At 39.6% G+C, this 16,382-nt stretch overlaps 1 protein-coding gene across 3 annotated transcripts; it reads right to left on the bottom strand.

Annotated features, from left to right (window-relative positions):
• Window positions 1–843: 843 nt before the first annotated feature.
• Window positions 844–14,691, bottom strand: LOC127573388 (small ubiquitin-related modifier 3-like). Of its 3 annotated transcripts, none has more exons than XM_052021552.1 (5): window positions 14,640–14,691; window positions 13,552–13,664; window positions 8,985–9,128; window positions 2,716–2,787; window positions 844–1,153 (listed from the first exon to the last, which is right to left on the bottom strand). In XM_052021552.1, exons 1-5 carry the CDS (start codon window positions 14,650–14,652, stop codon window positions 1,091–1,093), a joined length of 405 nt encoding a protein of 134 aa, XP_051877512.1. In that variant the 5' UTR covers window positions 14,653–14,691; the 3' UTR covers window positions 844–1,090. The 3 variants fall into 3 exon arrangements, with proteins under 3 accessions (XP_051877512.1, XP_051877513.1, XP_051877514.1); XM_052021553.1 differs by having other exon boundaries at window positions 14,649–14,656; XM_052021554.1 differs by lacking the exons at window positions 13,552–13,664; window positions 14,640–14,691 and adding an exon at window positions 14,449–14,593.
• Between the last annotated feature and the right edge of the window lie 1,691 nt (window positions 14,692–16,382).

Consider the following 16,382-nt stretch of genomic DNA (forward strand, 5'->3'; position numbering starts at 1 on the left):
GCCTCTTTCCCCACCTGCAATATTCTTAAAGTTCATCACAAAAAACTATGAATTTTGCATCTGCCTTGCCTTCAAGTCCTCTACATCATGTAGACCCATACCACATACAAAGCATTCATCAACTTGTCTTTCAACTCAGCCCATTTCCAACAGAAACCCTTTTCACTGACCGTCTTCCATGCTTGACTGTTGCAATTCTTCTAACTGAGAATACAGCAAGAATAAAAACATTTGATTTGGTGGGAGGGTTTATGTAAAAGGAGTTTCAATAGCTCAGAAAAGTACGTCTGCATTTCTGAAGCAGCATCTGAATAACTTATTCTAATTCATATTCAAAAACAAACCTTCCGCCCCTATTGGCTGAAATGTCAGAATATACATTTCTCATTTCCTGATTTGTCCAGTGAATTGTGGGCCCAGAAGCTTGGAAAAGCCATTCTTAACATGACCTCACTAGTGACAAACTACCAGAATCAGTATCAGCTAAAAAAATCAGTTGTGTTAATGCTATTACGACAACAATGGAAGCAGCACAAAGTGAAATTCTGTTTACAATTTTGCAGCTTTTACCTAGGGAGATTATGATCACATGATTCTCAGCTCTACTACAATATTAGTGATATTAGTGATGCTTTTTTTTGGGGGGGGGGGGGGGGTGGTTGGGAGAGGAACTGGTCAGTGATATTAATGTTGTTTCCCAGAATATCATCCAACACTCCAGAGATATGGGGTATGATACTGGAAGATGAAAATACCAGTAAGTCCCTGAAACAAAAACAAAAATTAACCACTTCCCTTCTTCTCTCCATCCCCCAATAAGCCAATACCCATGTGAATCAAACATTGTACATACAAGATCAACTTTATTGGGATTAATCCAAAATACAAAGAAAACAAAATCAGTTTCCAGAAGTAAAACAATGCAAAAAAAAAGCAAACTTATTGCAAAGATGGCACACAGCTCCTTAAACAACCCTCCAACACCTTAACACCCCAAATATTGCAGATTGTTCAAAATAGAGTAAAAATACAGCGTGTTGAAAAGAACATGTACATTGTGTGGAACATTATTTACATTAAATTATTGAGGTTAGCAAATTCCTCCCGTCTGCTGCTGGAATACATCAATGGTGTCTTCATCTTCCATTTCCAGCTGCCAAGGAGAGAAGAATTATTCTATCATACATTTATCAAAATAAAGAATATTGCACATCAATGTCCACCAATTAAAAATGATCTTTTCTTTCCCAGATTGATTCCCCTTCCCAACCCCTATTAAATATTCAGGCTGACTCGGAAAATAAAAACAAAACCTGCAGAGACTGGATCCATCCAAATGTAACTTTAGGTGCATCCTTCACATTTGCAGCAATTATGTGCATTACCCCAAATAGGCAGAGGCAACTCCAATAGAATATCATTGGTTCTTTGAGAGCCTCACATCATATCTTTATTGATTCTTAAACATACCCAGTTCAAAATTCATATTCATATCTTCTAGGAAAGAGCTGTGCTAGGATTTCTAAACTGCAGTTGATCCTGCCAAGATTATACACTCACAAGTTTCAGCTAAAACATTCAGAATTCTGTATATTTTCCCTACTGAGTACAAAATTTCTACAATCAGTGCCCCAAATATCTGCAGCAGACCCTCACCAAGTAACTAATATGTAGATTTTGCAATCAGTTGTGTTCCAAATTTATATTTTAATAAAGTGACAAACTTGACCACTGTCCCCAAATTGTTGGTCTTTCAAACTACCAGCACAAGGGAAATAAAAGATGTGGGAGAAAAACTGGACAAATGCAACATAGTTATCAAGTAGCAAATAGAGATGATTAAACAGTTTAAAAAAAAAAGGGATCATCAGCACAAGAGGCATGATGACAAATCAAACAGGAAGACATAGCTCAGAACATGAAGGATAAATAGGGGAGCATAGAACAAGCTGCAAAAGTTCAAAAAAACAAAGGAAAAGATTGACCAAGGACATTCAGACAAAGGCTCCAATACCAATCAGTGGGTGCGTGGAACATGCTGCCAGGGGTGCTGATAGAGGCAGATACATTAGGTACATTTAAGAGACTCTTAGATAGGCACATGGATGATAGAAAAATGGAGGCGTATGTGGGAGGAAATGGTTAGATTGATCTTAAGAGTAGGTTAAAAGGTCGGCACAACTTGGTGGGCTGAAGGGCCTGTACTGTGCTATAATGTTCTATGTTCTAAATACAGAGTGGCCAATCTCTTTTTTGTCTGTAGGTTCAATATCAAGTTTACTGTTCTATGTTTTATGTTCCTTGTCACTTAAATCATCTATTCCTTGGATTTTCAGGAAAGCAATGCTCAATACCAATTCGCTCATTAGCCTCAATATTGACTTTGATAACTGAAACAATTACAATTCTATCCTTTCTTTGGAAAAGTGCTCAGAATCTGGGATGGATGTGCTAAGCTTTACAGTAATAATTAGGATGGAGGAGAGTGGTGAGCAACCTAGAAGGCAAGCATTCCCTGGTCCTAGGGAAAGGGTGCAAACCAGAAACTGGAAAGCTGATTTGGCAACTATGCTTCATGGTTTGGCAACCATGCTGATTTGGCAACTATGCAACAATATAATAGAGATCTTTAAAGGTAAGTATTAAGATTTGCATTTGTTTCAAAGATACTCTGCTCAGCACATGGATACTTTCAATCCAAGAAAGGTTACTCACCATAGCTGGTGTATCAGTTTCATTTATTGGCTGCCCATCGAAGCGAAACCTGATCTGTCTGATCTGCAAGCCCTGCAAGCAGAATATATTCAGCATAAAAATGATAAATTTCAGTAGGCTGGGACTTGCAATTCCATATTTTAAATGCACTCTAAATTTTGCATGCTATCTTTTCATTTATCCAACCTTGGTCTCAACACATCCAAGCTGATGGCCTTCAAGACTTTGACCACCAAGTTTAGATGGTGCTCTAGTAGTAGTGACCCTCAAAGATAAACTATTTGACTTGAAAAAGTAAACATGGTTTTCCCAAACAACCCATATCTTTGGTATTCTTCAAGTCCATCTCTGACACCTTCAAAGAACAAGTTTGTGATTTTGGCTCCAACTTTATCCTTTCAACCTGCTATCCTCATTTTAAATATAAAGAATTTCATCCAAAACCATTTACTATATTTATATTTCAAACAGACTGTTTACATAGAGATTTCAGCTGCTTTTCTTAGTTTCTCAGCTGTTCTTGTATTGAGCATGAGCACAGAAAAAAGTTCCACAGTTATGACCATGCATCATATGAAATGTGAGAGTAATACAGGACACCATTATGATGAGATATAGACTCAATTCCATTTTTTTTTACCTCATACAAGTCTTATTTGACTCTAATAAGACTAGCACCAATTACATAAAATATGAACAAGCACTAATTGACATCACATGTACATTTGTTCTAGTCATAAAAACTTGGAAATGTAATCTTGGTTTGAAAAGCCAGTTTGAGAGAAACATTATCCAACAACACTGGCCTCCATTAAATTCACAGTACATACCATTTCCATTTGTGGTTTGATAGTCAACTGTTATGTCATGTCATGTCAATAAATTATTACCTGTCTACTTACAATTTCTAGCAATTAACTATTGCCACTACATTGTTCCAGTACTTTGTTCAAATCTCTCCCAAATGTCAAACAACAGTTCTACCTAGCAATGAGTAGCATCCTTCCATGATGTTTGTATTTCATTTCTCCTCAATCCCACCCAATTCCCAATCCAATACACACTCCATTTGCTTTTTTCTATAACATTCAACAATCGATTACAGCATCTTTCTATTCTTAACTTTCTCCTCTATCCCACCCCACCACCTCATCTACCTACCTTAATATTGTGTCCAATTACAATTGTCTTTTTGCCCAATCATAGATGTTTAGTTTTTTTTTCTCTCAGACTGGCTTTTATTCTGCATGTTCAATATTAGTTTTAAAAGAATTTAACTTTGAGATTATAGTATTTTCAATGTGATTTTCATTTAGAAATTGCTTTATCAGAAAACCATAATCACCAATTTCCCAATTACACCAGGATGTTGCCTGGAACGGAGGGCTTTGGTTACAAGGAGAGATTGGATGGGCTGGGATTGTTCTTACTGGAGCACACGATGCTGAGGAGTGATCCCCCTCCCCAAGGGTAGGGATGTCTAAAACTAGAGAACATAGGTTTAAGATGAGAAGGGAAATATTTAAAGGAGATCTGAGTCTCTCCTCCCCCCCCCCCCCCCCCCCCCCAGGAAGGTACTCAGCATATTGAACAAGCTGCTATAGGTGGTGGTAAAAGCAGAAGGCAGGTGCAATCACTGTGTTTAAAAAGCATTTGGATAAGTACATGGATAAGAAAAGAATAGAAGTGCATGAGCCAAATGCAAGAACATGGGATTAACGTAGATAGGCATCTTTGTCAGCATGGACTAGTTGGGCCAAAGGGCCTATTTCTGTGTTGTACCTTAACTCAAGCTTTCAACATTCAGGCATAATGCTAGTCTGGCTCAACTGGTCACTTTCATCTTTAATCAAAAGATTTGCCTCAGTAATCATGTGCAACTGGGTCCTTGAAAATGTACTGTGTCAGAAGTACTTTCGAGTCTTCAACCAATTTAACATGTTTGAGAAAACAAGCAGGTTACAGCTAGGGCAAGGGGTGGAGAGAACAGATGTAATGTACACAATAGGCTGCAAACCAAAGCTGTCAAGGTAACAGTTACTTTAAAGAAAACAGCAGATGGAGGCAGAAAAATAAAGAAACAAATAAAACTGCTGTTATTTTAAAGTAGTTGTTACCTTGACAACTTTGATCTGCACACCACAGATATTCCCTCTTCTGTTGTCTCCATGACCCCCTCCCTCCCAAAATACTTCCAGTTTTTTGTAAAGTGCTCCTTGACTCAAACAAACTCTCTCCAGTTTGATTTTATTTGATCTGGTATGCACTTCCAACATTGTTTTTAAGAAAATAGGAGTAGGCCACCAGGCCATTCAAGCCTGCCTCAGCATTTAATATGATCATGGCTGATCCAAGCTGGCTTCAACTCAACTTCTGTGCCATTTCTCTATATTTATCCACCAGCACCTAAAGTACTTCTAGTGATCCAACTTTCACTACCCACCAGGACAGAATTCCAGAGGTCCATTACCTCCCGCAAGAAGAAACTTCTACATACCCTAATTCTAACTGACCAGGCTTTTATCTTGCAGTTATGTCCCCTTATTCAAGACTCCCTCTGGTGAAAACATCCCAACATCTACCCTGTCAAGCCCCCTGAGGATCTTATAGGTTTGAAAAGGGTCATGCCTCATTTTTCTAAACTCCAAGGAATACAGGCCCAAAACATTCAGTATTTCTCAGTCGTACAACCCTCTCATCCCAGCAATTAGCCTGTTGAATATCCTTTGTATTCTTGCAATTTTACTTTGATTAGGCAAGGGAACCAAAACTGTACGCAGTATTCCAGACAAGGCCTCACCAACACCCTATACAATTGCAACAAAACCTTCAATTTTTAAACTTCAATCCCTTTGCAATGAAGGCCAACGTGACAAAAATGTTGGTTAGACCCACCTGCTCGCTTTTTGAGATTCATGCACCAGAACACCTAGATCCCTTCGTACCTCATTCACTTGCCGTCTCATCTCTTGTGTATGACCTCACATCCCCACATTAAACTCCAATTACCAGTCTTTTGCCCACTCACTTAATCTTTCAGCATCACAGTATCAAGTACAGGAAGGAGATAGAGAGTCCATTGGCATGGTGTCAAGACAACAACCTTTCCCTCAAAGTCAGCAAAACCAAGGAGCTGGTCATTAACTTCAGGAAGTGGAGGACACACCCATGTCTGTATCAATGATGCTGAGGTGGACACATTTGAGATGTAAATATTATCAATTTGTTCTGGTCCAGCACCTGGACACTACAGCCAAGATAGCACACCAATGCCTCTACTTCCTCAGAAGGCTAAATAAATCCTGCATGTCCCCAATGATTCTTACCAATTTTTACCGATGCACCATAGAAAGCATCCTACCCAGATGAAAGACAGTTTGGTATGGCAACTGCTCTGCCCAAGACTACAAGAAATTGCAGAGAGTTGTGAACGCAGCCCAGTCCACTACACAAACCAGACTCCCCCCCACTGACTCCGTCTACACTCCCCGCTGCCTCAAGAAAGCAGCTAACATAATCAAAGACCCGCCCAACCTTGTCAGTCATTCTTCTCCTGTCAGGAAGATACAAAAGCTTGAGAGCACGTACCACCAGATTTGAGGACAGCTTCAATCTCGCTGTTAACAGACTCTTGAACGGACCACTCATACACCAAAAGATGAACTCTTGATTTCCCAATCTACGTCATCATGACCCTGGCACTTTGTCTACCCGCAATGAACTTTCTCTGTAACAGCAACCCTATATTCTGCATTCTATGTTTCTTCCTTGATGTAATTATGTATGGATGACCTGTCTGGATGGCATGCAGGAAAGCTTTTCACAGTATCTTGGCACATGTGACAATAATACACCAATCCAATCTTTATCATAACATTCCCTTCCACCTATTTTCATATATCTGGCAAATTTGGAAACTTTACACACAGTCTCATCCTCCAGGTCTTTAATGTAAATCATGAACAATTGCAGAATGATCAAGAACTGATTCCTGCTGTACTCCACGAGTTACATCCTTCCAGTTTGAAAAGGACCCATTTATTCCAACTGTTTTCTATGAGAGAGCCAGCTTTCAATCTATTCTAACATTCTTCCTCTGATACCATGGATTTTAATTTATGCATCAGCCTTTTATGTGGCACCTTGTCAAATGCCTTTTGGAAATCAAATACACTACATCTACAGGTTTTCATCTATCAACTCGCTTGTTATATCTTCAAAGAATTCAAGCAAATTTGTCAAACATTTCTTTCATAAAACCTGCTGACTAGGTTTGATTATATTCAGCTTTCCTAAATAATTAGCTATTTTCTCTGATTATAGATTCTAGCACCTTGACGACAATAGTTGTTAAACTAACTGCCCTGCTCTTTTTTTAAACAAGGGAGTCACATTGGCTGTTTTCCAATTTTCTGATACTTTCCCAGATTTTAGCAAGTTCTGAAAAAATTCAACCAATGGGTGCACCGTCTCTGCAGCCACTTCCTTTAAATCCCTAGCATGCAGTTTATCAACCACTGGTGACTTGCTCACATTTAGACCCTTGAGTTTCTTCTATACTTTATCCCTTGTAATTGAGATTTTTATGTTCTACCATGTTACTTGAAATTAGCCCCAAGAGCTAGCTAAGCCATATAACTACCTTATAAATATTACTGCATTTATTTACATATTCCATGGCTATTTAGGTTTGGCAGTGCAAGTTGTAATCACAGACAAGCACAGTGTTATTTTGTCAAAATTTTTCTTCATATTTGCAGCCAGATTTGCTCAAATTAATAGCATGCTTTCTCCATGGGGGTTATTGACCACATCACTTAAGAGGAGAATGTAAACTTGTGCTACTGGGATCTTGGGCACTAAAATTCTGAATATGTTCATTACATACAAATTATTTGACTTCTCTGCTTCATTACCTTTATATTCAGTCTGTTTAAACACTTACACATGGCTTAAATTTTGCTTCTGTAGCACGAGCTCCCGTAATTTAGTAGAATGCATGCCGCAAATTAGATCAGGACTCAATTACATTGGTGGGCAAAATAAAGGCTTTTTACACACCTCATTTACTTTAAAAGGGTCAGCATTAAATCATGGAATTGCAAAAGAGACTCAGAAGGTGTAAATGAGGTAAAGCGAGTGTCAAAGCCACAAAGATCACTTTTCGGATGAAATCCTTGCCTGAAGCACTCAACATTAAATGTAATCATTCAACCACAGAATTAGTGGGACTGCTCTGACTACATCCCAGCAAAGTACGCCACTTACTTTATTGCTAGAAAGTACTCATAACATTGTGGAAGGTCTCATCAAGCTGTCAAAAATAGGAGCTTCTCAAAGGGAATTGAAAGTAATGAGAACATTTGGTGTAATAACTCAGTATCTCGAGGTAAATCCATTATGTACTGTGGCCTGGAGCCTTAACAACAGTAGACCAAAAGTTGAATCCCTGTTGGAACTAGGGCTTTTCACTATTCATCACAATAGTCACAACTTTTAAAGTATGACATCTAGCTAAACTATATAACTACTGAATTATTATTACTGCATTTATTTACATATTCCATTACTATTTAGGTTTAGCAGTTAATGCTCTAGTTATAGACTAACAGAGTTATTTTGTCAAAATATAATTGCACTTAGATGGCCAGGCAAGTGAAAATAGTCTGGGGATAACATTGGAGCCAAAAATCTTCAGAATAAAGAAATACAGAAAGAGTTCTTTCTGTTGTAGCCAAAATAAGCTTTAGAACCAAACTTTAAAACAACTATGCTTGTGTTTTAAAGTTACCTTTTTCCACGTTATAGATGGAAAATTAAGTTACCCCAGAGTCTAAAATGAAAACAAATTGAAATGGTCCCCTCCCTTTCAAATAGAATTCCTCCACTAATTATGTCTGAATGCCTCTGTTGCCAACAGCGGGCTGGTCACCAACAAAGTCAACATGTAACGGGAGCACATTAATTACCACTTTTTTGGTATAAACAAACATGCCTTGTAGGGCCCTCACTGCTAGTTCTGAGCTGATGAGCTGAAAACCAGGTGGATTATGGAAAGAGAAAACCTACATATTGGTCTGAGTCTACTTCACAACTAATACGAAATTCAAGGATAGTTCACAAGTAAACTAAAAGACTACACAAGACAGAAAACATTGCAATACATTAATTCCAATTTTGGTAGGCATTTGTCATCTGGGCTGTTGGAACAACCACAGTAAATTTTGTTAACAGCTGAGACAAAAAGATTTCAACATATTAACACTAACCTGTCGCTCACAGTATGCTTTCATCAGTTTAATCAACGGTGTTTGCTTCTTTATCTTGAACTGTACAACTGACCCATCTTGACCAGCCACCTTCAGGTTAATATGATCATTCCTATGGTCATTTCCTTCGCTTTTCACGTTTTCCTAAAACCAGGATTAAAAACACCTTGAATTTACTATCTAGCCATGGCAAAATAAATAGAGTTCAAATATAAAAGCTGCATCAATTCAGGAGGAGACGAGACTTCAACAAAAGGAATCGCAGAAAAATTAACTGCATATGTATTGCATTAAATATATTCCAATTGTTTTTCCTGCTAGAAAGCCAAAATCCAGCTTTGTCAAACTTGATAGATAACATAAAATTGGATCCTGCAATGAAACATTTCAAAGCCCATTTGTTCAGAAACAATGAGTGATAAAACTGAAGCCAAGAAAGCAATGCAGACATGGTACATTAGATTAATGCATTCTTCCTCCTGTAAACTTCTGTTGACAACCAAAGACTCAGTGTGCAAATATGTCCATTTTGCACATTAACTATTAGAAATCACGTGATGTTCAAATTTCAAAACAATACATTTGCTACTACATTAAATCTCTGACAGTCCAGAAATTGATGCTTTGGCATCTAGCTCACTGGTTCAGGTTTCCCATGTTCCCTTTAAAATCACCGGGTTCATTGAAAAATTTATTACTTTGCACCATCTTAAAAAAGGAGTTAAAAGTATTTTGGCATATTAATAAGAATATCCAATAGTCCAGGAAATCTGCCAATCCAAAGTACTGTATGTCCTTCACTCTAGAATGCTAGAAAGAGGGTGGCAATATGCCTCAATGGATCATCGGGGTAGTAGCATAGTGATCAAAAATTACTAAACTAGTAGCAGAACACAAGCAAACTCCATCTATAACAAGAGCACCTCAATTATAACCTGTGCGCTACATTAAAAGGTACAAATAAACCAGGGAGGTGAAATCCCAGGATTATAGTTTGGGAATTTAAATTTAATCAGATTAAGATGGAATTAAGAAGTCAATTATCAACTATGACAACCATGAAACTACCAAATTTTCAAACAAATCTATTTATTAGTGATGCCCTCCAGGATAGGAAATCTGTTGTCCTACACAGCTCAGGTTTCATGCAATTCCAGAACCACAGCAATTCTTAACTGCCCTTACAGATGGCCTAGCAAAAACCATTCAAGTGCAATTAGGGATGGCAGTAACACACATCCCAAGTGAATTAAAATAAGATTTTTTGTTTAAAATATAAGAGGCTGGGAGACTGAGAGAAGGAATTATGAAACCAGGAGCATCACCTGATGAAAGCATTACACCATTGATGGAGCAATTAAAAATCAGATGAGCAAAACATGGAAAACTCAGGATTGCAGGGCTGGAGATTGCAACACCAGACAGGCACAGGGGTCTTTGAAAACTAGGACAACATGAACATTGCTTAAATGGAAGCCAATTTAGGCCACAAAGCACAAGGAGGATGGATGAACAGAATGGTGCACTAGGATACAGGCAATTGACTCTTGGTTAAATGTTGCAAGATGGAAGGCCATTCAAAACTGTTAAAAAAAATTTCCAGAAACAAATGACATCATAAATTTGGGTCTCAGTGGCAGAAAAGCAAAGCTATGGAAGGAAGTCAAGCAATGTTAAAGGCAAAATTGGGAAGTCTCCTTTAAGGCACTAGTGCAACTCAAATCAATAAAAGGTAAAGATGTGTGAATTGTTTGCTTCAGCCTCATTCTACGTGCATGATAAGGAGTTAGTGACTAGGGCAATTTATGGCAGGGACCAAAGACAATACCTTCTGTACACCTAATATTTTGTTGGAGGAAATTTCTGCATATCCAGTTCTGGATGTCAGGCAAGCAGTATAACAATTTAGAGGATATGGGTGGGGTTGGTTGGGGGAAGGTGATGTCAAGAAAAATTGATAACATGATGGACCAAGCTGCTGTTCACATGTAGTACAACGCATTGCATTTTCATACAAGATCATGATTTAGCAGCATTTGGATGAAAAACTGGAAGAGTCCAAGGATAAATCCCCCTGTAATCACATTTAAAACTTTACTGCACATCTTTAAACCTCCAGAGTCATGCCACATTCTTTACTACTGCCATCTCCTCTGACCATCACACCATTCAAAATCCTACTATGGATATCTTAGTTCTACTTTTTGGAAGTTTTTTCCCAAACCCCTGTCATACCGAATGCAATCTTTGATCAATCTTTTTGCCTCAAGATAGTGTAATTTTAGCACAGCTTATGCTGGTAAACTGGCAAATTAGTTTATTATTCTCACAAGGTACAGTGAAAAACTTGGTTTTGCATGCCATCCATATAGATCATTTCATCACATCAGTACATTGAGGTAGTACAAGGGGAAAGCAATAACAGAATGTAGAATAAAGTGTTACAGGATAGAAGCTGTCCTTAAGCCATGTACATGCTTTCAGGCTTTTGTATCTCCTGCCCAATTTGGAGGGGGGAGAAAGAGAATGTCTGGGGTGGATGGGGTCCTCGATTATGTTGGCTGCTTTACCAAGGCAGCAAGAAGTGTAGACACAGAGGGGAGGTTAGTTTCCATGACATGCTGAGCTGCGTCCACAACTCTCTGCAGTTTCTTGCAGGTCTCAGGCTCAGCAGATGCCATACCAAGCCATGATGCATCCAGATAGGATGTTTTCTATGGTGCATCTATAAAAGTTGATGAACGTCAATGCAGACACACCAGATTTCTTTAGCCTCCTGAGAATGAAGGGCACTTTCCTGGCCATGGCATCCATATGGTTGTATACTTTGCATACTCAAGTGGTCCGGGTGTCTACTTGATACATTATCTAAGTTCAGTAAACTTGTCCTGCAGTGTTGGACATTCACATCAACTTGGTCATTGGAGGATAAACCTCAGAGCTGTACTTTAGGAATATGATTTGTGCTGTATAGGCTGTTTGGAGATTATACCTATGTATGAATTTTGTTTTCCCGATCATTCTAAAACTATTTCTCCCTGCAAACCTTTCTTCTGGCTGTTGAACTGATCAGTCATTTAAGGGTCTGTTAATCAGTCCAGATCAAGTTTAAAGCTTTGTTCAATTTTTAAAAATTACAATCTGCAGCTGTAAAATTTCTTTAAGAAATGTGCACCAGAAGGAATGATATTTTTCTGATGCCAGTAACACTAATTTTTTTGGTCTTTTGTTGCATATTTGTTTGATTAGTCATACATTGTATTAATAGCATCCATTAAAAGGGGCAAGTACTACTACTCAATGAGAATGGGGCCTCAAAAGTCAGAAAAGGCCATGAGCTACTTTTCAAGAAATTACGTTCTACTGGGATTGAGAAATGTATTCACTTGTTTGTTTAATAGTGTCAGAGTCTAATATTATGCAGGCAACTGGAGGAAAAGGCACTCATTTCTGTCTTGATTCCAAATTGAAGTCTGCTGGTAGTATATAGTTATGATTTAACTTTCAAATGTAGACAATTGCTACCAATGGGAATCAATTTTTTTTAAACTAGTATTCCAAATCCTGTTAAAGAACTTGCAATTAATGTGATGCCTGCAATATGGGAAAAAACCAAAAAGGTTAAAATGCAGATCCTTTATGGTGATAACAGTCATACCACTAGAAACAACATTAATATAGCACATATGGCTAATCAAACAATTATGCCACATTAAGCAACAAAAACAGAAAAAGCAATTAAATAATATTACTAGTTACAGGGAGATACCACATCTACTGGTGCACACAACTCTTAGAAAGAAACTTTAGAATTGCAGACTGCATTGTTTTCATTGAACAGAGTTTTGAGTATGGTCTAGACTGAAACTCCCCAACTGAATGACTTATCAGTGCAATAACTACAAGAAAAATTTGGATGGATAACCAGTTTTATGGACAGCCAGAAACAAAATTTACATTTGGTTGTAATCCCCCAACACTACGTACTTCACAAGTCATAATTCTGAAAGATAGCTCTCAATGGTTTATGCTGTAATGACCAAGATGATGTGAAGAGTTTGTACATCTAACAAGATTACTGAACTTCAGCAAGGGGCAATATCAAACAGAACCACTCAAGAATGCAAGATACACAAACAACATAATGCCATTGAAACCGTATGCTCTGCAACAAGAAACCTTGATACACAATTTCCCCTCAGAATAATATTACTTGCTGATGCAATCAACTTTTCCTGATCAAATTTCTTAAAGTAGTTTTAAAAATGCTCATTTTCCCAATGAGTAAATACCTTATTCAGCATTGAAGCTGGAAATTGCTGAAATGAACAAAATACCACAGATACTGGTAATCTTAACTTTAGCTAAAATGCTGGGAATATCAAAGTCAAGTAAAAACTAATTAAAGATCAAACCAAAACTTAACTCTCATTACCAGATTTCAAGCACTTTCTTAAATTGTAGTAACTGAAATATGTTTCCCAGATGTACACTAGACATGCAGATCCAGAAGACACACAAATCTGCAACGTTTTTTTGAAAAGATGTGAAAATTTTGAACGTCTACCATGCTCTGAAGGCCATTTTGTCCGGGAGAAGCTCCAAATGAAAAATCTGATGTCTTCCTTAATACAGTATCCAAAACAAAAAGCGACAAAATCCCAAGTACACATTTCAAAGCTGCAATGGCCAAACAAAATAATTTAAATTATCAGTTTATTTTACAATTGAGATCCAATCTGGAAAGTAACTGCACACAAGATTTTCATTTGTGGAAGGCTTTAGAAAGTAGGCGGCTGGGAAGAAATAAGTTGCAAATTCTTTTTGGATACTAAAAGATTAGAGATTAGACACATATTGCCTTCGGTTATAATTAGTTATCATTATGGGTGAAGAGGACCATTCCAGCAAACTGCTTTCGTTTCCTGAATTGATATATTGAAGTGAATTCGAACTGTCAGCTTCGAAATAGGGAAACGTGACCGCAGAAACACAACGGCCGAATAATTCAGTGCAATAGCGGATATAATGCTCGTCCGGCCTCAGTCTATTGGATTGTAAAAACTGGGAGGCTAAACGTCGCCACTCCGGGGACTCTGGCAGCCGGAAGTGTGTAGGCCCAGGCGCCGGAGACAACCACACAACGTAGCCGAATTTGAATTAAAAGACTAAACAACACAGGATCCTTGAATCTGACACATCTCCGGTGAACGAAGATGGGTTCCCGTCCCCTACACAAGGATCCACACTTTAAGCCACCGCACCAGACCTGTAGTCGATCCGAAAGACCTGGGCCAACCCTATACACCCTCCGTCCAACCCCAGCCCCGCCGTCCATCAGCTACTCGGAATGCATGGGTGAGCAAGGCCTAAAGCACAACAGACATCACCCAACTCCCAGACCCAAGGCGTTGGAACTCCGACCTGCCGGTCAACCCCTCCCCTCCACCGCAACAGGCCTCACCCCCTTGGCTTTATCCTCCGCCATTCCACGGCTGTGATCGCGCTTCACCTCCCTTCAGTTCGGTTCCGTTCCTCCCGCCGCCTCGCCTCCCCTCCTCGTGTTTCGTTCCCCCCCCCCACCTCCGCCCCCCTCCTCTCTCCTCCTCCCCCCCCCCTCCCCGGGTGCGCGCGCCCAGACGCCGCCGTCCCGACCCTGCTCACGCATTGGTCCTCGCGCCGCACACGTACGCAAACACCCGCCCCGCGCGCGGGCGGTCACGTGGAGAGCGTCACGCACGCCGGCCAGCCCGCCCGCCTTTCTCTCCGCCCCGCCCTGGGTCACGTGCTCAGTGGGGCGGGATCACGGGCGCCCTTCGCGGGGGCGGTGAACGTTTGCAGGGGCGGTACCCAGTGCTCGCTTTTTCTGCGAGGAATCTCGTATCAATCACATTTTAATTACATACAAACAAGTGTGCAACAAAGAACAAGAAATACGGTGCAATAACACGCACAATAAAATAAAATTGTGACCATGAGTTTAAAGCTCAGTCGTGGCAATGGGAACGTGCATGGTCCTAAACTGTGGCTGCCTCCTGGTGGGACCGATGAAAAATTTCCTGTTTATCGTTCTCAGGCCTAATTCCCTCAACTCTTTTTCCAGTGATGACAGAACTCAAACATTTCATTTGTAAATGCCAATCTCCACCCTGTTCTCACTTTCATATGTTCCATGTCCGCCTCACCCCTTCTCTACCTCCATCTCAGCAGATAAGCTCATGACCAATATTCATTACAACTATACAGACTCCCACAAATATTTTGATTACATCTCCTCCCACCCTGGTTTCAGTAAGGATTCAATTCCATTCTCCCAGTTTTTCTGTCTCCATCGTATCAGTTCTGACGATGAAACTTTCCGTAACAGGGTGTCTGAGATGTTTTCCATTTTCTTTAACTACATTTTTCCCCTGATAGAGCTTTTAACCATGTCTCATCTATTTCCTGCACTTCTGCTCTCATTCCCTCTATTCCCAACACAGGTAAGGATAGGGTTCTCCTTATCCTCATTTTCCAACCCATCAAACACATTCAATGTAATTTTTGCCACCTTCAACAAGATTTCTCTACCAGTCACCTTTATCACCCATTTCAGCATTCCAAAGGGACTGTTCCCTCAACTCCCCGATTTGTTCTTCCATCTTTACCAACACTCCTGTTCTCATGGCACTTTTCCATGCAGGAGATGTAACAGCCGCCCCATTACTCGATCCTGGGATTATTTCCCTATTACATGGAACAGTACAGCACTGGACAGGCCACTTAACCCATGATGCTGTGCCAATCTTGATGCCAATCTATAGTAAATGTCTTCCTCCTGTGTATCATCCATATCCCTCTATTCCCTTCATATTCATGTGTCTATCTAAAAGTCTCTTAAACTCCACCAAACTGTCTGCTTCCACTATAACCCCAGTAACCTATTCCAGGCACCTACCACTCTGCGTAAAAAGCTTGCCCCTCACGTGGCTTTTAAACTTCCCCCCCACTAACCCTAAAAGTGTGTCCTCTGATGTTTGACATTTCTACTTTGGGGAAAAGATTCTGACTATCTACCCTATCTATACTGCTCATAATTTTAAAAACCTCTATCATATCTCCCCTCAGCCTCTGACACTCTAGGGAGAACAACTCAAGTTCGTCCAACATTTCCTTATAGCTCATACCCTCTAATCCAGGCAGCATCCTGGTAAACCTCTTCTGCACCTTTTCTACAGTCTCCACATCCTTCCTATACTGGGGCAACCAGATCTGCACACAATGCTCCAAGTACAGTCTGACTAAAGTTTTGTATAGCTGCAGCATGACTTCCTTACTCTTATACTCAAGACCCGTACCAATGAAGGCAAGTATGCCATACACCTTCTTTAACACCTTATCTACTTGCATAGCCACTTT

The sequence above is a fragment of the Pristis pectinata genome, chromosome 8 (assembly GCF_009764475.1).
Source record: "Pristis pectinata isolate sPriPec2 chromosome 8, sPriPec2.1.pri, whole genome shotgun sequence".
NCBI lineage: Eukaryota > Metazoa > Chordata > Chondrichthyes > Rhinopristiformes > Pristidae > Pristis > Pristis pectinata.

Excerpts from the sequence above, each read along its gene's own strand:
- LOC127573388 (XM_052021552.1), bottom strand. Across the intron at positions 9,129-13,551 it reads AAAATGGCCTTCAGAGCATG|GAAAACGTGAAAAGCGAAGG; the intron begins GTAGACGTTCAA and ends TCCTGGTTTTAG. Across the intron at positions 2,788-8,984 it reads AAGCATACTGTGAGCGACAG|GGCTTGCAGATCAGACAGAT; the intron begins GTTAGTGTTAAT and ends TTCTGCTTGCAG.